The sequence below is a fragment of the Pomacea canaliculata genome, linkage group LG13 (assembly GCF_003073045.1).
Source record: "Pomacea canaliculata isolate SZHN2017 linkage group LG13, ASM307304v1, whole genome shotgun sequence".
Classification (NCBI taxonomy): Eukaryota; Metazoa; Mollusca; class Gastropoda; order Architaenioglossa; family Ampullariidae; genus Pomacea; species Pomacea canaliculata.
Window position 1 is genome coordinate 2876396 of NC_037602.1, and position 21729 is coordinate 2898124.

The window sequence follows — 21729 nt, forward strand, 5'->3', positions numbered from 1 at the left end:
CCTTGGGCAGGACGGAGGGTTGAGGAATGGAGGGAGTGAGATTGAGAGAAAGAGATTTAAGAGAGAGGGAGAGATAAGGCCAGAATGATGGTGAAGTGGAAGACCAAGGGGAGAGGATGGAGACATCAGCATTGTCTATAGCGGAGATAGAAGTGGTGACCTCACGGTAGTTTAACCCTTTGACCACCATAGCGGCCAGGCGGACGGCTGTGTGGGGACATCAGCCAGGTTCATCAGGGTTGTGCAGAACGAATCCCCCATTAATGGGATATCAGGGCGTGGAGTCTGCGGGCTGCGCGATGGAGTGCGACACTTGGATAGCAGTGGATAAGGCAACCCACTGGTAACCCTGTCAGCAAGCTGTCTTTACTCTTTTCCCCCTCACCTCAGTCATTTTTAAACCACAAACGGACTCAACACAGTCTATGTTTCATTAGCGCTTGTTTGTATGTTACAGAAACATGTTAAACTTTGGCAGAACGACCAGACAACTGTTCATGTTTACAACAACAACATTTAGCAATAATATTCTTTTTAAGCCAACAAATGTCAGGCTTATGGTTTAATAATATTGATAAAGTCGGTCACATCACGATCAACAGACAATAAAAACCCTTCTACTGTCAGGATTTTCAGGTTAGGGAAATTGCAGTTTTTCAATTTATTTTCAAAATTTGTGGTGTTATATTTTGTAACATATGTTATACTCTTTCCAGGAAGTCACGTCCCTCAAAAGGTAATGAATAAAGTGTTAGTATTCTTGCTACCTATTCTCTCTTGTGTGCTAATACCACATAAAGCCCCGCAATAAGGACATGACATATACAAACTAAATTTGGTGTGACTTTGAGAAGTCTTGGAACTAGTTCAGATGAATGTGTCTAGACAAAGAGTGATTCATAAACATTTTTTGAACACCAGAGCCCTAAACTGTGTCTTCTGCGTTAAAAAAAAATAACATTCATGTGTAAAGAACAAAATTTGACTTGTGACATTAAGTCCTCTATATTTTACTCGATTATTTTTGGACGGTGAACGCTACTTCCGCTTAAATTCTACAACCATCAGTACAAACGGTATTCTTGCGCCATTCCAGTGAATATTTTGTGAGAGGTCATTCTGCCGTGACATTTTTATTTTTTTTTTAATTTTTAAAGTCTCGAACTCAAATAATCTGGAGATTTTTTCTGGTTAAATCTGGAGAAGGCAGCTAAAGTGGTCGGTGTCCGTTACTTTCACGAGCTTTGGAATAAAGAACAACCCTTCACTTGGAATCGATGCCATAGAGCAATCTTTGCGGTCTTCTTTGGCGGGCTCAGGTGTGTGCCTTCAGAGAGTGATGTATGAGGAACGAAGAGTTGCAGTTCTTGATCGATAGGTGGCGAATTGCCACCAGGGTGTAGATGGCGCCTTTCGCCTCAAGGGAAAACGTTCAATTTCCAGTACTCTATAATCGAGACAATCAACATTTTGGTGTTTTTCTTTCATTTTTTTCAGTCATGGAATAGTTATATTTTTACATTTGATTTTATGCTGTTTACAGAAATATAAAGCTATTATCACTGAAAAGGAAGACAGGCGTAAAAACTTTAAAAAAAATGTATTTACACTTTACATTTGTTAGCAATCATAAGCGTTCAATTAAATATCATATACAACATATTTTGGAAATTTTAAGCTCCTTTTGCCACCATATAAGTTGTTATTGGTAACATCAATTAAGATGTCAGCACACATTTATTTTTGGCTGAATATTTAGGTCTCTCACTTAGTCTACCAAATCTGGATATATTCCACCAGACTGATTCTGTCACTTTGAGATCATATCCTCCGACTGGTTTCTTGTGGGGGACAGCCTTCATTGATCGATACTCTCATCTGCTATCTGATCCTTTACCTTTGTAACCGTACACGTGTGTGTGTGTGCGAGTGAGAGTATGCATGTCCAAAGCGCGCATGTTTTCATGCATGTTCACGTTCTCCTTTTTCTGCATCCCACTCTCTCGATGGGGCTGCCCAGCTGACCTGCCTTTTGTGCGATAATGATGGAAGAGACCGAAGATAATGTTCGAGCGTGTGATGCGATCTTGCCAACGACCTGTTAAAGTCAAGACAGCTGATGAGTGTAATCACACTGGTGACTCAGCCAGGCGTGCTAAAATTGAAAACCGTTAATAGGCAACAGTTGCTCCTCTACTATCATTGCAACTGTGCATACATAATCTGGAATGGAAAAAAAAAAAAAAAAGAATGAGCCCCTTATCGGAATTACAATCTTTTCGTTGCGCTAAAATGCGCACAGAACACAAATAAAAAGGTCTGTAGATAAAAAACGAAAGACGAGAAAATGACGAGAGTGATAAACAGAAATAGTGTAAAGAAGGAAGCAACCTCAACATTACAAAATGTATGTTTTACTTTCATCAAATCAGCCAAAGCACAAACACAACACATTGTAACTGAGTGAGAGAGAGAGAGAGTGGGAGAGAGAGAGAATGTTAGGACTTACAAAAATAACGAGAAGGAGAAGAAAGACAGGAATGACAAAAATTAAGAAAAAAGACGCAAAAGAACCAATTAAGAAAGAAGGAATGATTTTCAAGAAAGAAAACACACAAAAGAGAGCCAAAAGCTATCGCTAAAAATTTGCCAGATTTAAATCATATTTAAGAAAAAGTTTTAAGCCCCGAAGAAAATATAACCCAAAAATCAAGAAAGACAGAATGAAGGAGAGGAAGAAAGATCAAACAGGAAACGTTCGTTTTGATTTATCAGAGAAAGCTTTCACAAGAAGCAATGCGCCGTTCTCCTAAAGGAACCCATCTTGATGGCCTCACCGCCTGTATTACTGAAGATGTTTTGCATGATAATTTCAGACCGGGCAAGAACCATGCCGGCCTCTCCAGGGTGAGTGATTCATCTGCTTATCCTTAGCAGTGTCCGTTCGATCACCAAGGATACCACATTTTATAAAGCTGGAACGTACGCCACTTCGGCTCTCATCCTCGTTGTGCCAGTTTTTGATGGTGGTGACAGGAGAGCCACAACCATGTTCAGCCCTCCGAGTCTCAAGTCAAGCAGAAATACGAGGTGTTTGGCCCGATTAACCCTTTATGCTGGACGCATGGCTGGATCCGATCGTGCCGTGACATCATTAATCTATCAAGCATGCATTGACAGAATGCTGAAGAAAAGAAAAGATCTAAACTGTGAGAATTCCTAATTTCATTTTCGGCGTCACGCGTATGCCCGGGTGCGCACGCTGAGAAACGTGCGTAATTAGAAGACTTCCACCCCTACCCCCACCCAATCCCAACAGTTAATCAGTCACAAAGATGGATTGAAGTCTTGTTAGCTGCTACGTCATTACCTGGAAAAGTGGAGTCCAGTTTAACGTATTAGATTGCATCAGTAAGATGATGATGGTAAAAATATATCTGATGTTATACAGTGTATATGGTACGACGTGTTAGCGTTCACAGTATACTGCATATTTCATCGATCGTTTGTTAGCTCAATTAAAATCAAACACAAACCACATTTTCTACTAATTGAAAGGCCTAAAGCTGAAGACAGTCACTCAACATGACAAAGATCTGATGACAAGAGATATTATAAGCAACTGCTGTTCGCATCTGTCATCAAAGACTTAGTCATAGATGCACATCTACGAAAAAAGAATACATTGCTTTGCTGGTAGTGAAATCCATGAATGCACATGCGGAGTGAAGCATGTCTCTTAAGGAGACATTGTTAAAAAAAAGTAGACATGATAACCACCGTCTTTTATCTCTAGCGCGCTGAAAACACAGATACATTCATCTACTATAGACGCCCCTCGCCCCTCCTGTGCTGGAGTGGTTTCCTTTCTTGAAGAGGCAAGATAACAAGGGAGACAACATTTAAAAGACATACGTTTCAGGGATGACACCAGATAAAAACAGGCTCAGTACTAAATAAACTAGATTGTCTGTAGTAATCCGCTATACGTTATTTGTATTTGAAGTCGCGAGACAGATAAAAATTATTATTACAAATCTATAGTTTTATAGTGAAAGGGAAGTAACCTTTTTATAACGCTCTCACGAGAGTGATCTCTCTTTTGTGTTGATGTCCAGGATTTTCCTTTTGGTTTTCCGTCTGCCATGTATTTGATAAAAATTACAACGCTAAAATAATTTTATTTTGAATAAGATTAGCATAAAATGGATGTAAAAGAACTGACGCAGATTCTTCGAGATCAACTCACTCATTTGCTAGAGTCGGTATGCAACAGATTACATCTATTTTACTGTTCATTATTCATAACAACACAACCACCCATCGACAGCCGATCACACTGGCTTGTAATAGATCTTTAGGGGCTGTATAATTTTATTGCTTGCTTATTAGGCTAGAAGTAGTTACTGAATTGTCAGTTTAACTGACCTTTTTACGAGAATTAGATTTTGTAGTGGAGTTTTTCTGTATACTAAATGTCTTACTACTGCCTGTATTGATGGCAGGGAGTTTCGTCTGCGGGTAATATAGTGTGGGGGAATAACTTCTTCTTGGATACTTGAGTCTCGCACCTATATATAAAATCTTGTAAGTAGTGTTGTGGGCTAAGCTATAGTCATTATGTAAGACACAGCTGGTTTGTGAATGTGTATAATTAAATCTCCTGTGATTCTTAAATATGATTTGATATTCTTAACTAACCATGTTCATGATGGCTATTTCATGATAGGCCTAGCAGTTCTTAGCCATTCTTAGTATATTTTAAAAAAGCATTTTATTTTATTCCAAGCTGCATTGCAAAATTCTAGCTGGGGTTATTGTATTGAAGAGCATCGCGATCATCATCTTGCAATCTAAGTTTGACAGAACTAGCAAACTAAAATGTGTTAGACTTACTGAATTAGTTTTCTATATATCTAAAAAATATTTTTAAAAATTCAGTCATATGTCCACATGTATCCCTAAATCTATTTCAAAGCAAGTTGATTATTATCATTATGTCATTCATATCTCTACTGTCATGCTGCCTATTTGCAGCACATGGTATCTAATAATAAAGCCTAGCTGCTGTATGTCAGCTATTTTAGTTAAACCATTCATTTGGAGTTGTTGATATCCAAGGCCATCGGCTACCCAATACACCATCTTAGCATCATCAGCAAAAAAAATACATGTACTAAAAATAAACATTGATAGGTCAATTATGAATTGCACAAAAAGCAAACAAACAAATCAGTTGCTTGATTGGCTTATTGGTATAACACTGGGCTTTGCTGATATGTTTTTGATTAAATCTAGTACTTCCTTTGATTTCAAGTTTCTTCTTTTACCATCTGCATATAGCAGTTCTAGTTAAGAATGATTGAGGATAAAAAGGTCAAGCAGACTTCTGTGAAAATTATATTTGTTTGTGTGTGTGTGTGTTATTTTACAGACGCCCGACAAAAAGGACCTTGTGATTGATCCTGACCTTACAAAACCACTTGATCGTGTTGCAGGCATTGGTTTCCTCAGGGTATTGCTTGATAATACATTTGGATACATTGGCATAATCATTTTTTTTATAAAACAAAAATTGAAACATTGATCGATCACAGAGCTCAGTTGAGATGAACATTTAAACTTTTGAAAGAGACTCACTTTGTTTAATAATTTATTCCTGCAGGATATCTATGTCTGTTCTGAAGTCAATTTAACATTATTATTAAAATTTTACCATGACTAATGTGAAATTTTTATGTTAGAGTCTGCACTACATTACTCATTTGTAACATCTTTTATTAATATCCATAAGAATATAACTTTAATTTTCTTGTGCTGTTAATGTCGAGTTGTTATCTTTAGAGATTGTGAAATTATTAGCATGATAATATTGTTTCAGGAACATGGAGTGATAAAATCTACAAATTGGAGGCAACACTAAATCCCTTGCAAAGCTCACTTAAGTAACTACTACAATGCCACATTACTATATATTTGTGTAAATGTATACAATATATATTTATATAAATCAAAACAATGTCAAATTCACCATAAGCTCATCATTTATTCTGAGCTTTGCCTTCAGTTTTTAATTATTTTAATTTAATATAAAACTCAATCCTTTTAAGCAATTTAACTCATAGCTATTAGTTTGGACCTGTAAAAAAATAAACTAATATGTTACTGTGAGCAAGATTTAAAAACATTCTCTACTGCTATGTATTTTATGTGTTCTGATCAACCTTTTAGGCGAGTTTACCTTGTGAGGGCCAGCCTACTTAATATGAAATATATTGCTGATCACATCACAGCTGAGAGGAAGCAAGGAAATATTCGGGATTATACAGTCATCATGGTTCCACGTAGAGTGCGTAACAGATCTCTTTTTTTTTTTTTCTTTTCTGCTATGCTTTATAGCCTGTTTGAGGAGTAATAATGAAATAAATTTACACTGGAGCAACTTAACGTTGTGTACAAGCAATATCTTGGTCAGTGGTTCTCAAAATGGGTCCTTGGCTGACAGTCATCCATATGTCAGCAAATTGATGTTTAAATTGCCAGATACGCTAATTAGTATTGATTCACATAATTGTCATTTCACATGTTTCCTTATTTTAGTGCTTTTATCAATGTAAACTTATTGCTTATACTTCACACAAAATACAACTTTTAGCTTTGTGGTCCGCCTTATTTTTTAATTGATAAAGTGGTCCACATCCAAATATTGAAAATGTTGTTTTACCTAAACTGAGACATTTTTGTTACTAGGTAAACAGACATTCATCATATTTTTTTCATTTTTTTCACATTTACTTACAGATCTTGAATGGAGAACAGCATTTTTTTTTTTTTTTAAAGAGATGATTGATTGTGTAATATTGTTGTTTACAATCACTATTATTCACAAAATATTTCACAGTATGTGATTTATTTTATGCAGTTGCATGTTTGTGAGTTGATCCTGGAGAATGAAGGTGTTCTTGGTCATATTACCTTGGAAGAGTTCCACCTGCATCTTTTTCCTTTGGATACAGACCTGCTTTCATTAGAAATGCCTGATATTTTTAAATCTTTTTATTTGGTGAGTATTTTCAGTTTTAGAATTTCTTTTTGTCTAGGCTTGCAATTTCAAATAAATAATTGCAAGATGCAGGTTAAAGATGAACAATTAATGTTGGGTTTATCCCTTTGTTTGTAGTATATGACAATGATGAAGGTGGCTATGGTTATGATTCTTACCTTTTAAAAAAGTTGTTACAAGTGTGTTAACACAGAATACAGATAACTGGGTCATAGATTGATAAGGGTGAGATACTTAACAATAATTAAAGGATAATGTGTTGCCTCCAGGAATGTATTCCTTAAAAAAGATTCATTTGTATTTTTCTATTTAATTATCTTGCAAGACTTGAGATAGACACTTAATTGAGGTCCCTAAAGCAGCTTATAGTTTTGCAATGAAAGCCAGGAATACTGTAGAGATATGCAGGTTAAGTACAGTTTTCTTTTTAATTTTGCTAGTAACAATGTTTTTAAATTTCTTTTTTTTAATGTTTCCTGGAGATAAAAATAACAGCTATGTATTTTCAGGATGGTGACCTCACCCATATACACACTGTAGCTTCCTCTCTTGTCACATTGCAACACCTTTATGGCTGGATACCAAATATACACACTATTGGCAAAGGATCAAAGGTAAATTGAAGTTTTATATTCTTCCTTCAACACTCATTAACTTTGTCAGAATAAAGTTAACAGTCTCAATAAATTTGCTGTTGATGCATCCATGGGTACTGAACACAAGCTCCATTCAGCTATAGTTATTGTCAAACACAGTGAATCAATATAGTGTAATAGTTACTTAGACTGCATGGTTGATGACTATTCCTGTGTGGACATTGTTTTTGATGGTGGTGGTGATGATGATAATTAAACACTTGTATTTCACGATATCACAACCAAAGTAAGTTGCACTCTTGTGCTGACCAGCAGTAATAAAGAAAGGACATTAAAACATTGAATAGCTATAATGTGCTGACACCAAACATTTAGCCACTGAGCAATTGGTGAAAGAATACACAGGTAATAAAAGTTAATGTGCAGATATGTACAGCAAAGAAAAGCCCTTTGTAGAACTGAATTATAATGTTATGCATAATAGTAACAATGAGTACAAAAGATCAAGCATAATATTTAAATCATTATATTTGTTAAACAGTGAGTGTTTGATTATTGCCTTAATTTAAGATGGTGAGTGTGTGAAAGAGCATTTTACTGTCTAGAGCAGACCTGGGCAAACGCCGGCCCGCGGGCCGGATCTGGCCCGTCTCCTGTCTCTGACCGGCCCGCCCACTGGCCCGCCTGCCAGTATATGTACTATATATACAGTATTGGGTAAAACTAAGTTAACTATATTAGTCCGGCCTCTAAAACCATCCCAATTTCTCATGCGGCCCCTTGGGAAAATTAATTGCCACCCCTGGTCTAGAGGAACAGGAGAACATACACTTGGCATATTTAACTTTTTTAATTTGAAAGAAGAATGGATATAATGCGAGAGTAAAATAAGGAGCAAAAGTTTTGAGGAGTGTGAACAGACTAGAGATAAAAAACGTAGAGAGGAGAGGAGCCAGTAACGAATCCATAATAAAGTGTTGAGAGTTTATATTCAGTTCTTGCTGGGATTAAAATATGTGACCATTGAATAATAAAAAAATATCTATTTTGTTTGACTGTTTCTCAAATTACAGCTTCAGTACTTATTTCTGACCAAGCATTTTTGCTGACTTTATATTTTTGTCTATGTGTCATTCAGATGGTCTATGACATGATGCAGGCAATGCAGGAAGAAGAGCAAAAGCAAGAAGCAAAATTCCACATTGGGTATCTCTTCATCATAGATAGAGGTATATAACACATAAGACATCATTCAAATCAGCTATATACGTATGCTGAAAGAGAGTTTGAACAGGTGCATACATTACAAGGGTTTGCTTACAGATTACTGTAGGCTAAGAGGTTGATGAGTACATATTTGAGCACTATTTGCTTGTGCCTCATGTAAAATGTAGTCCCCTTTTTCACCACTTACAAAATATGTGCACTCTTACAATTAATTTGAAAGGTTAATATTGCATATGGTGAAAGTAACGTATTATAATTAGATTTCATTTTCTTTTACTAAGTGATAGCCTAAATTTGACCAATGTCCACATTCGACTGACTTCTAAAAAAGAAATATAATGTACATGAATGCATGGAACACACTTGTTTGTGTGTGTATGCATGTAATAATAATAATATTTTTTTTTTCATTCTTTGGAAGGCATTTGTGTGCATGTGTGATTGTATGTTACAGAGAGAGAGAAGGAGAGAAAAGATAGGGATAGACAGAGGCCATCTGTACAAACTAATAAAGTTTTGGATTCAGACTATATTAGGCTAATAAGCAGAAGATTGGGAAGAATGAGAGCTCATGTTTAATACACTTTTTCCTCATGTGCAATGCAGATGTTGACTACATCACACCCTTATGCTCCCCTATGACATATGAAGCTTTGCTGGATGAATCTTTTGGGATTCAGTGTGGTAGGCAGTTTTGGCTTGCTTTTACTATGGATCAATGTACTTTCTGCTATGTTATAAAGATACTGTATATTAGTGCTGTAAATAATATAGCTTTTTTAATGAAAATGAAAATATGATATTTTGTTGCTATTCCACTTCTGAAATTGGACATGTACCAAGTTAGTTGATCTTTATAAAAATTTTTTTTGATGTTTTCTTCAGGTGTCATAGAATTCAGTGCTGAGGTTTTGGCAAAACCAAAGAGTGTCAAGATTCTTTTATCGAGCCAGGATCCTGTGAGTTCCAGGAGAGCAAATATCTGGTTCTAAAGGGAGAGAATTTGTGGCAATATATTTGATAATATGCAGATAAACATGAACCTGTAATGACTAATATAGATCTATTACAGGATATAGATATCAGGTATATGTGGTGTATGCACACGTGTGTTGTGTGTGTGTGTGTGTGGAGGGGATACATATGTGTCTGTGGGTTTTCTGTTCATTTGCATGCCTAGATGAGGAACAAGTTTCTTACAGCTGCTTATTCACTAGTGTGTTCATTTTTATTAAATCGTATTTAGCTAACAGATATAACAGGTAGATGAAGTTAAGACTTATGATTGAGATCCTATTCTTTCATCATCAGATTTATGTTGAAATAAGAGATCGACATTTTTCAAGTGTGTTTCCATTTCTTGGTGCAAAAGCAAAGGAGCTTAAAACCATTTATGAGGTATGGATTTAGGCTTAGAGTTCATGTTGTAAAATGAGAAAAGTAAAAGCATGGTAGGGATTATATTTTTTACATAACTACTTTTTTATACCTGACACAAAGTGTTTACTATGAGAGTGGTTGCTACTCACATTTTCAACTATCTATATAATAATGTCAGTGTGTAGGTTTATCACCTCTCTCTCTCTCTATATATATATCAGCTTAAATTCCTTTGGAAGGATATTATATCTTTTCCGTATACTTCTGTTTTAGAGAAAAACAAAAACAGTTACTCATTTGATTGTCCTTTCAGAAAAAAAATGATTTAAAGACAGTGGGTGACATGAAGAACTTTGTCTCCCAAGATCTGGGTCGCCTAAAGGAGCATCAGACAACACTTTCTTATCGTAAATATACTTTATACATTGACCTTCAACAAGCTTGTGAAATCCATCGAGCACAATATTTGCACTAGTTACTAGGGAACAATTTTAACATGCCTCTAGACTTTTAAAAGAAGTTACCTATGGAGTGAGTCATGCTATCTATATACAAGAATGTACTAGTCACCAGAAACACACGCACAATACACAACTGTCTCATCACTCACATGCATGGAGTCTTATACTTTTTATATCATACTGTGAACAGGCATGTTGGTGAATATGCTTGGACTGATCAAATTCTAAAGTGTAATTTGATTGATGTTTGACTGATCAGCCATAATGGATGGGAAGGTGAAAGCTGATGTATGATGTCACAATCAAACCTTGTTGGATCACATGACCAGACTCAGCAACATAGCTTGTGTGAATCTAGCAGATCTTTTGATCTCTTTGTTTCTAAGTTATTGTGCCTAATGATGATGTCAGACTTTTGCTTGGTCTGGGAATCATCTACTTGAGAAAGCCTTTGCATCCATGTTTTAGCAGTTAGTGGTACAGGCCCTGTGTGTTTGTCTGCTGATCTAGATATCAGTGCCTGTGAATACATCATGAAGATGAAGACACAACTTGACTTTGAAAGCTACATTCGTACAGAACACAGTGAGTTATGTATCAGTGATGTTGACTTTTGCCATAGAAAATTATAGTAACATTAATGACTAATGCTAAAGTCACTAGTGGTGGTGTATGCTCTGCATTCTGAAGTAAAGTGTTATAAACAGTATAAACCAAATGGATGAAAGTGGTTTAGAGGTAAATGTTATTAGAAATCTGTTGAACAGAACTGACGACATCTGGGGAGTAATTTTCAATGTTTATTATAAGACTGCATTGCTGTGTACAGGATAATTCTTGTATGTTTTTCTGTCCCAGGCTTGCTGGATGGAACAGATACAAAAGACTGCATTGCTTATATTGAAGACTGTATCTACAAACAGGTAACGCATGAGAATGTTTTGGAATTTTTTGTTGTGCGAGTATTAAGTAATCAGACTTTCATAAAGTTAACATTAGTTTTGCGTAATTCACACTGTTGTTGTTTCAAAGATTTCTTTCTCTATTTCAGTAATTTGGGATGCAGTTATGTACTCTTGTACACATACACTAGTACTGATGCTACTTTCTTTAGCTGTGTTTTCTTCACCACAACTCCTTTTGTACATTCCTTGTTGATCTGCCCTGTAGTAATCTTCCTTGTCTTGGACAAATGAAATGACAAGTGACCAACTTTATTAATCCCGATGGGTAATTTTAACTTAGCAGTTTTATTTACTTTGAAGCTGACATTAATAAAATAAAGCAGACTCTGATGCTTATTTGGAATAGAGCTAGTTAGATCTTTGTCAACAGCAAGCAGGAACTCCCAAGCCAACTTCTAGGAAAGAACATCCTGGAAACAGATTGTCTTGGGGGAGTATTGTCATCAAGGGTTGGGGAGCGGACGATGACATCAAAATAGGTTTTTACTGTTTGATGTTTGGTGCATCACCATTATCGTGATACGTCTCGTCGACTTATAGATAGAGCGGTCCGGTGGCGCAACGGTTAGCGCCTGTCACCAATACAGTGAAGGTTGACTGCCCAGAGTTCATTTCTCGTCTCGGGCACGCTGTTCTTTCTCTGCACGTGGCATCTGTTTACAGGGCTGGCTGCCTTGCCGTAATACAGCCGTAATATAGCCTCAGTTGCTGGTAAAACACCAATCCCCCCCCCCTCGTCTTATAGATGACCATCAATTATGACATGCAGTCCATTGATTGCCATCATCTGTTAGGTCTGAAGTATGTATGTCATCATCTGTTACTTTGGCAGGCACCCCACCTGACCACCTTGCGCCTGCTGTGCTTGCTGTCATTGACACAAGATGGATTAACGCCGCGTGAATACAAATCTCTCAAGACAGACTTTCTTCATGTGAGAGGACTCTTCATTGATGGACGAATGCAAATGCGTGCATGCGTGGCTACCCTTACTTGTACATGGATAGGCTTGTATTGAAATAAAAAGGAAGTTTCCTTTGGATTCATATGCTTACTCACATTCACTTTTTCACTTTTGTTTTGTGCAAGAGGTTTTTAAATCTTTGTGTATTTAATTTGTGATATATCTGATGCTGTTTAGTTCACTGATCATGAATTTTGAATTACTTTTATTTTTGTGTTGCTTAATTCAATTGCCACAATTTTATATCTTTTTATAATTACTTTTAAGTGATGGACGACCATTTTGCATAGTAGATGTGCGTTGTAAAATGCTAAAAAAATGATGATCCCATCATCATCGTCATCATCATCATCAGAAGAAGAAGCGGTCAATCAGTCAGTTCGTTAACGACATACCGTTGCAGAGCCACGGCTTTGAGCAGCTAGTGACGTTTTTCAATCTGAAGAAGCTGGGTTTGCTGGTGGAACAGAGCTCAGGCTCAAAGGTCACGGCAGTGGTTACCCGTCGCAGTCAGTTCCGACAGCTAGCTGGCAGACTGAGCCTGGTTAGTCTTCTTCGCATCGTTTCGCCCGTCCTCATCTTCCTTCCCCGCCCACCTCTCTGTCACTCTCACCCCCTTCCTCCCTGTTTTGAACCATTTCAGTAAGAACTAAGATTGACAAATGAGTCTCATCCGTTCGGTTTTAAAATACAGCTTCCACTTGAAATAGGTGCGTGTGTGTAAAGAGGGAGAAAATCGGTTATGTCATGGCTGATTAAAGTCAAGCCGTGGACATTACAAGCAAGAGCTTATTTTAACCTATTGTCCGTCATTATTAATCCTGTCTTATGGACTTTGTCTCTGTGTGTCCTTTCTCCAACACTTTTTTCAGGTTCCGAAGTCAGGTGAGGAGGTGAACCTAAAGGAACCAGACAATCTAGCTTACGTGTACGGAGGAGCCTACTCCCCGCTCACCGTTCGGCTAGTGGAATATGTGAGTAGCTCTGCACATCTGTTTTCTTCTAATGCTAGTAGAAGAGGTTAAGGATAAGGGAGTAGATTTTTCCAGTGTCTGCCCTCTTTGTATAATAATTGCTGTAAGATAAGAGGAGAGCTAGAAAATCGCTGCAGAGGAAATCTGGCAAGCAATAACAGAGCTTGCCAAAAGAATGTAAGCAGAGTACAGTGGTGTTAGATACCAGTGTCTGAGCTGGCAGTCGATATGTAAATGAATCAGTCTTCATGGGTGAGTTAGCATAAATAGCGAAATACGTCTGCCTGCAGATTCTACTGCATGAGAGTTTACAGACGTACGAGGACTTGGGGCGACAGATTGCTGGCGGTATCTACAGTGATGTCAAGTACAGGACAACCAGCAAAGGTTAATTTGCCAGCTCGCATGCGTAATTCATGGCCATTGTGTGTGTGTGTATGCGCGCGTGTATGCTTTTGTGCCTGGGTGCATATTCCCTGCTTGACTGTGTGTGTGCGTCTGTGCGAAAGAGAGAGAGTGAGTGTGGCTGCTAATATGTGCAGCTAGCCGCAATTTACATATTGATCTAACCATAGGGTTCTAGCCGATGTTACGCTACGCTCTCTTGTTTTAAAAAGACATTAAAAAGATCATTTTAAGCTTGTGTAGATTTCTCTTGGGAGGCTTCCTGATTAATGTGTTCGACTTAAAACAAAGGGCTGCTGGATCGAGCCTTGCTTGTGGCTTGAGAACTCCACGGATTTATCAGGGGAGGTAGTGGCGACGGAGAGGGGGTTGGGCTTCGTCTTCCACCTTACGTGGGCTAGACACGGTGGACCATGTTAATATTCAATCTCCATGCATCTTATTTTACCTGGAAGATTTCTCAGGCAGAAAAAATACATGTATAAGGATGTTAATAGTGGCTAAAGGATTAGAAGATATGCGCAGCCTTTTTGTTTGACTGTTGTTTTGTTTGTGTCTCTTAGCGACTGGGAAAGCGAGTCTCTCTCCGGCGTCTAGAAATGCCATGAAAACGGTTCTGGTCTATTTTTTGGAGGATGCACTTTCTCAGAGGTAGCAGCACTTCGATTTATTGCCCAGAAACAAAGTAAGTCCCAAGTACTGGTCAGACGCAGTAACAATATAATCATAGCTTGGAATAAAGTTTATGACATTTGCTGCTCTTTGCCCTTAATTGACTTTCTTTTGTGTCTGTCGGCCCTTACTAATAGTGCTTTTTGCCAGCGTGAGTAGGTTTCGGTACTTATGGCCGCAAACAAGACATTGAACACGCTTATGTCAGAACATACATTATTGTACATGTCGACATATTCATACATATATATGCATACTGATATACACCAATTTTATGTCCTTTGCTATTCATATTCGGTGTCATCTTTATTTTCCCATTCTGTTTAACATTATCCTGTCGTTTACTATAAGATAATTATTCACCCTATTTCCGATCGCCACTTCTCATCATCAAGCCGCGCCATTTCCGATAACTAAACAATTATAATGTTTAACTGTTGCTCTTGTGAAACTTCTATAAAGCAGTGATAAAAGCCCTTTGTGTGTGTATATGTGTGTGTACGTGTGTGCACGCTCGATTTTATTCACAGTTATCTGAGTTTTTTTTTTAAAGTATCTAAATTTTGTTGTTTTTTTTGTTTTTGTTTGTGGATATCTTTCGTAGTTTCATGTTTTCATATTTTGTCTAAGTCTATAGACTGCGTCACTGCATGAGTTAAAGTTCGGTTTATGTTAGAGTGGGATTAGAGTGAGCGTCAGGTTAGAGTCATTGGATAGAGAGACTGGGTTTTCAGGTTTTGCGTTAAAGGCAAATCTCAACATTTAGAGATAAGAGACGGCAGGCCTAGTGGTCGCCCAACTCGGTGGGAAAAGGGAAGTTACCCTTCCATCACTTATCCTCCTTCTCTTGCCCGGAGCTGTAGCTTACATCTTTGTATGCGCCGTGTTGTGTGTTCACTGTCTTCTTGTCTGGCTCTGTAGGGATGGTTTTTTTTTCGTGTCTCGCATCTCTCACATTTGTCGCTTTTTAAATCTTTCTTGACCAGACCTGAACATCATCGTGTGCACTACGTCCATCCTGACTGGCCAGTCACTGCTGGAGCAAGTCAGCGAGAAGAAGCCAATCTAGAGGTCCGGACGTCTGTTCTTCACATCGCTCTCACTGCTGCCCTTACACCTTTCCTTTTTTTTCATTCATTCCTTTTTCTGTTACATTTATTTATATCGAAATTAATTTCCTCGAAGTTGCTGTGTTCCGCTAGTCGCTGCGCCCATTACGAAACTCTGTGCGCATGACAACCCGTTGTTTACACTGCCTGATGCTGCAACGCTGATCGTGAGGTGTGTGGGGTGGTAACAGTGGGAAACCATTTGACAGTAGCCTACGGGACCCTCGTGGGCAGCGAGTGTGGGACGAGAGGGTGGGATGGGGGAGTAAGTATTTGGTTGACACTTGTGCAATAGCCGGAGCGGTGGTGTCGTCAGCTTTTACCACAAGAACACCAGTGAACGATGCCTTGACTGAGTGATAGTGAGTGGCCTGATGTCTGCGAGATTTCGAACCACTGTGACGCGTCTAAGCTGTGTTACGTGCCTCGAAACACTGTGACGTGTCTTGAAGCCTTTGCTCTGGAATTTTGTCACATAGGTTGCTGTGGCCGTAGGTTATCGTCAGGCTACTCTCACCAAATCAGTGTTATCATTATTGGTACAAAGACCCCCATATTTTAGAGCTATATACAAATATTGATTGTATCTGAGCATCAAAATATTTTTTTATAAAAACCCAGGTTGGTTAAGTATCACCAATGTACATTTAAGATTTCAAAAGTTTATAAAAGTTTTTACCTCTTCTCTTTGCCTTTTCAGCTATGCATTTCTAATGCGCGTTAGAAAACACCTTGTGTAGAATACTACACTCAAATATTTATAGGCATTCACTATTTTTGTAAGAAAAGTGCCAAAGAACCATTTTTCTTCACAAGATATAAAACTACCTTTATGAAAATAATGACATTCGATTTATCTCTATATACAGCAAAGTATAAAGACTGAGAACTGGTAAAGAATGTTTAATTGCTTTTGCAGTCATCGTCAAAAAAACATAAATAAAAAGTGAAATAAATAGCTAAGGTCTGGGGTCAGCAGAATGCAACCTGTGGCTATTCTAGTCTTGCGGAGCCTGTATCTAATGCTTGTCTTTGCATTGCAAATATAAGGAAACGGCCGGTTTCATTACATATCACATCATTGGGTGTGCGGGGGCTAACATTTAGTAACATTTATTTCAGTGAGAACAAGTGTACCATCCAAAGTTCACACATACCCCAGACATTAGAGGCGTTCAGTAGAATAGGTCTATTTTGGCTATTAAACACTTCACAAACGATGAAGTTGTAAAGTTTCCGAGTTGAAACTTTATATATTTTAATAACTCCTCTAAAGACTTTGGTTGTAATATTGCTTCCTCAGTTACGAAAAAACAGCAATGCTTGAAATGGAGAGCTAAGACAAAAAAAAAAAAAAGGGGGGCGGGGGCTGGTTTAGGGCGTAAAATAAAGAGAGAAAAAGTCACAGCTTGACCACATCTAACCTGAGTTTTCACTACATTTGTATAGCAGTTATCATAAGTTTGGTCGAGATAATAGAACAAAAGCTTTACAGAAGGTTATGAATGCAATATATAATTTTGTACGACGCTAGTAGTAGCGTTGGGCTTTAGTACAAATGAGTTTGCGAGAGAGAAAGCATATGCACGAGATAAAAAGCGAAAGTTTTGTTTTTTATGTACATGTTTTTGAATTTTGGTCAATGCGCACAGACAAAAAGAATTGGGAGGAGGGGTTGTTAAACTTCTCAGTCATCGGGGGAGCCATAACATTTTGTTTGTCTTGAAGTCTCTTGCTATGGGGGAAGGGGTGGAAGGAATTATTGCTCACGGGAAAAGAGGGTGTAACGATGAGCCGGTGATAGACTCCATTCCAGGAAATGCGTATATGGTATATAAGTTAAACATTTGTTGATTCCAGAGTGATATACCTTTGGAAATTTTATTTTTACATTTTTGTGTTTGTGTTCCCTGATTAAAAAAGTAATTATGAGAAAAAAAATAACATTTTGGTTTGTTTAAGCTTGTATTTTATATTTGAAAAAAAATCAAAAATAAAATTTATGATTCTTACTCTCTATCGTGTTATTACTTGCATCGTTCCACACAAAGTTCTTGCTGAATCGCATTCTTACAGCTGGAGAGTTCCGTGATCCCGTCTTTATTAGTCGGTGTAACTGATTTTTACTTGTTCAACTAATGCTTCACTTGTTCACCTCCACTTGCCTGACGCAAGTTCGTCTGTAGCTTAGCCACATGTCATTTTATCTTTTATTTTGTCTTTTCATTACCACTTATATTTTGAGTGACCACCTTTGTTTTCTTCAGTGGCGTTCCAGCTGTCCAGCGATATCTGAGCTACAATCTGTAGCTCTCTCTGTGTGTGTGGTGTCTGTGTGCATGCACGTGCGTCTGTTTGTGCATGAATGTATACACGTGTGGAATTAAAAAAAAACAACAACAACCGTATATTAGCAGGTTAAGAAGAAACATCAAGCCTTTGTACTTTGTCTTTGTGGCCTGTTAAAAGAAGTACAATAAATATATCAATAAAAAGATTCTAAATAAACATATCAATAAAAAGATAATTTGAAATATGCTTCATCATGAAGATATCTGAATTAGCAAATGAACTAGAGTTTTAACAAATGTTTGAAGTCTTTTATCAAGATCGGTGACAACAGTCTAACGAACTGAAGACAGTAATTTATTCGAAAACATACGAAAGTGCTATAAAAGCTTTCAGATATTTGCTCAGGCAGCACAGAGGTGTTATTTCTAAACTTTGGCGAGTTTGCAGAAATAATTAGATGAGATAGATATTTCTAGACCCAGTGCAGGACATTGACTAAGCCCTGAAGCACTCAACTGCATGTTGACTTGTACGACCAAAGCCAGAGAAGGGAAATATCAACACAGTATTATTGCTGACTGGACGACATCATGATTTCCAAGCCTCAGAACCTTGTCTTGGAACTGAAAATTTGGATGTAGAAAAATTCTGGAAAAGTTCCTTGATGTGCACTGTCACGGCACGGAGGGTTCAAACAACCTCACACCAGACAAATGCGAGCTCTTTCAACACAACAAAACGATTGCCCCAGCTACACATCATCTTCATTTTGTTATCGAGTGGCTCAGGACTTTACAGACTACAACACAAATACTTATTTGTAAACAACTCGCCTCAACACAACACGGAGGCAAGGACTGGTCATTGACAGAAAACAATCAGCATTAACTCACAGGATGATTAGTATCTGGGAGTAGCTGGCATCAATCAAGTGTAGCCATGGAAGGCATTTAGGAAAGTTGTTTTCTACCCTAATCCACTCACATTCCTAACCTGTCTTGAGTGAAATTTCTTTATGTATATATTTAAATGCCCATAAATTTATTATGATGAGCCCTGTATTCACTTTAATGAATGGAAAACGAGACCCTGCAGCCAACCCCTAAATCCACTTCATTAACAGATAGCAACGACTGACATATTAATGACAGACGATGACTACAAAACCTGTTTACAAGTGGTCTCTCAAACTCCTACACTTCACACCACAAATTCACGCTCAAAAGATTTTTTTCCCGAAAAGTTTTCAAACAACAGTCTTGATGTTTATACCGTGTGTGCAGGCTGTCTCCCACAGGAGCAGCATTGAAAAAAGGAAGCAGGAACATTTTCTCGGAAAAGCTAGTCTGATAAAAAAATATTGATCAAGTGGAAGATGGAAGGCGTTTATACAGTTGGATGACCACGCTGGCGAACACATTATTTGCAGGCACGTGCTCACCTTCCACACTCCCCTCTACCTACAAATTCTTCTTAACCATGGCCCTCTCTTTCACTCCATGTTGGGTGGTCAGTGTGAGTACCTGCTGGGTGGCTAAAGTAGTGTTATCCATAATGTCTAGCCTTAAAATAACTTTCTAAATCATTTCAGCCATGAAAATATTCTGGGATGGTTCGACTCATTACACACTACCTTGTTTCGACCTGCCAAGTACTTAAAGAATAGATAATAGTCTACAGAGGATAACGGGTCATTGAGTGGGAGGTTGAATCCGTGCACAGATGCTTAGAATAGGATTTGGAATTTCTAGCCATCGACTTGCAAAGAAAGACGACTTTTTGTCTCTGGCTCAATATTTATATCAACGGAATGTGTTAGTTTTTACTGGGAAATTAGGTATTTGTCCTCTGTTCCTGCAACTGTATTCCTGTTATTTCTCTGTGTGTCGTAGTGTAGTGGCGGTGCGCGAATTTCGCTGTAAAACTGAAAATGTAAATCGTATGTAAAGTGCCACTTACAAGTTTAAAAAGCCCGTTCTTTCAAAGGTCAAATGCGACAGCTGGTCATTTATGTAAATTTCTTGCTGAAAGTTTCTTTTTAAACTCGAGCAGTTGCGTGATGCGTTGCTAGTCGCGGGTCGTTTGGATGCTGAGCGCTTTGTCCACAGACCTGCCGACTGAGCATCTGACATGTCTGCCAACCTGTGTGATGCTGGATGTTACGATAGTGCTATGACATTATGTCATTGTCTTTGTGAAAGTGAAGACAAGACTGCATTCATAGAGGTAAAATATATGAAAAGGACATCCGTGCTGCAGAAGTCAGGAGGTGTATAACGGTTTTGCTTATTCACCTACGTGTCTATATTTGTAGATGCTAGCTTTTTCTCTACCGATAGTGTCACACCATTGCTTAGATTTTATTTATATTTTTTGTTTGTCACATTTTAGAAGCAGTCGTGATAAGCCTAAGGCAAAAACAATAAAGTTCTACTTGAGCAACAATTTTCTGTCTCGTATCTTCGTTTTTTTTCCTTGAGAGACTCCATTGTTTGCTACTTTCCATGACACTTATATTTACTTAGTTGATAGACAGTGACCTGGCGTGATGGGCCTAAGTTCGTTAAGCTAGTGTTCAAACAAAGAAACATTGACCCGACCTTTGTTCTTGATGTTCAAAGCGCTTTCTCGGACTTCTAAAGCCGCTGTTGGCCGTTGGCGTTCTGTCTGCACGCGAAACGCTCGCGAGGCGGCGAGCAGAGTCCGCGAAGACCTCGTGAAGGAGAGCACACGGAGCGAGCAGGACAGATGGAGAAAGTTCTTGTTTAGAGGCAGGAGGATAAATCATACGAACTCAACTCTGCAGGGTTAACTCATTTTACACGAAATGAGAACTGTAACATCCACATCCACCCATCAATGTCCACAAGTCCACAGCTCGTCCTCGTTTTACTGATGTTGGTCGACAATGAAGTGCTCACATTCAATCAGGTAAGTACAGGTGTGGTTTCAGTTATAACGTCCACCTGCGCCTAAAATAACAGATGAGGAAGTCGATGTTGCAACTGATGTTTCACAATTCAGCGCATGTGAGAACATTTGTATCCCACAGGAATAATTTTTTTCCCTTAGGGAAATATATTTTACCTGTATGAGTGTGAGGGTAAGTCAGGCTGAACAAAATATCGATTGTTGTCTTTCTTCATTTTTTTTTTCGTTGAACGTACCGAGCTGATTGTGCTAAAGAGGGCATGTTCGATTTACAGGTTCGCTGAACATAAATTTTTAAGAGTTTAAAGCTAATGGCGAGGTAAGTAATTGACTGCATTAGAGTTAAGAAGTTGGCACTTTGCCAGTTTTGCCAAAGATGTGCGCGTGCGGGTGCGTGCGTGTGTGTGGGGCGAGGTGTGTGTGTGTGAGAGAGAAATAGAATGTGTGTGTGAGCGTGAGAGAGATGCTAATGAATGGATTAACAAGGGTGGATCGCACAAAACCATTTACCTTCAGCTACTATGAACGGAGTAGCAATGTATGGGTTCCACATACTGCCAACTCTTTCTTAGCATTTCTATTGGGCAATGTAGGCTAAAAGAAGGCGAAAATCAAGAAGTATATCAGAATAAAGACTGACATTCGTTGGTTGCTGTAGAGGAAACAGAATTCGTCTCAGTATTTATTGTA

General features: G+C 38.1%; 1 protein-coding gene across 1 annotated transcript; it reads left to right on the forward strand.

The window, feature by feature from the left end:
• Positions 1–4074: 4074 nt before the first annotated feature.
• On the forward strand, positions 4075–17132 carry LOC112554357 (vacuolar protein sorting-associated protein 33B-like). Its single transcript, XM_025222102.1, is given in 20 exon segments — positions 4075–4265; positions 5435–5515; positions 5882–5888; positions 5891–5945; positions 6232–6349; positions 6923–7063; positions 7573–7677; positions 8798–8888; positions 9493–9570; positions 9772–9845; positions 10198–10284; positions 10580–10673; positions 11238–11312; positions 11586–11650; positions 12525–12626; positions 13060–13200; positions 13529–13630; positions 13921–14017; positions 14599–14720; positions 15694–17132. Coding segments are annotated over 19 exon segments (1665 nt in total). The 5' UTR covers positions 4075–4205; the 3' UTR covers positions 14691–14720; positions 15694–17132.
• The last annotated feature ends 4597 nt before the right edge of the window (positions 17133–21729 follow it).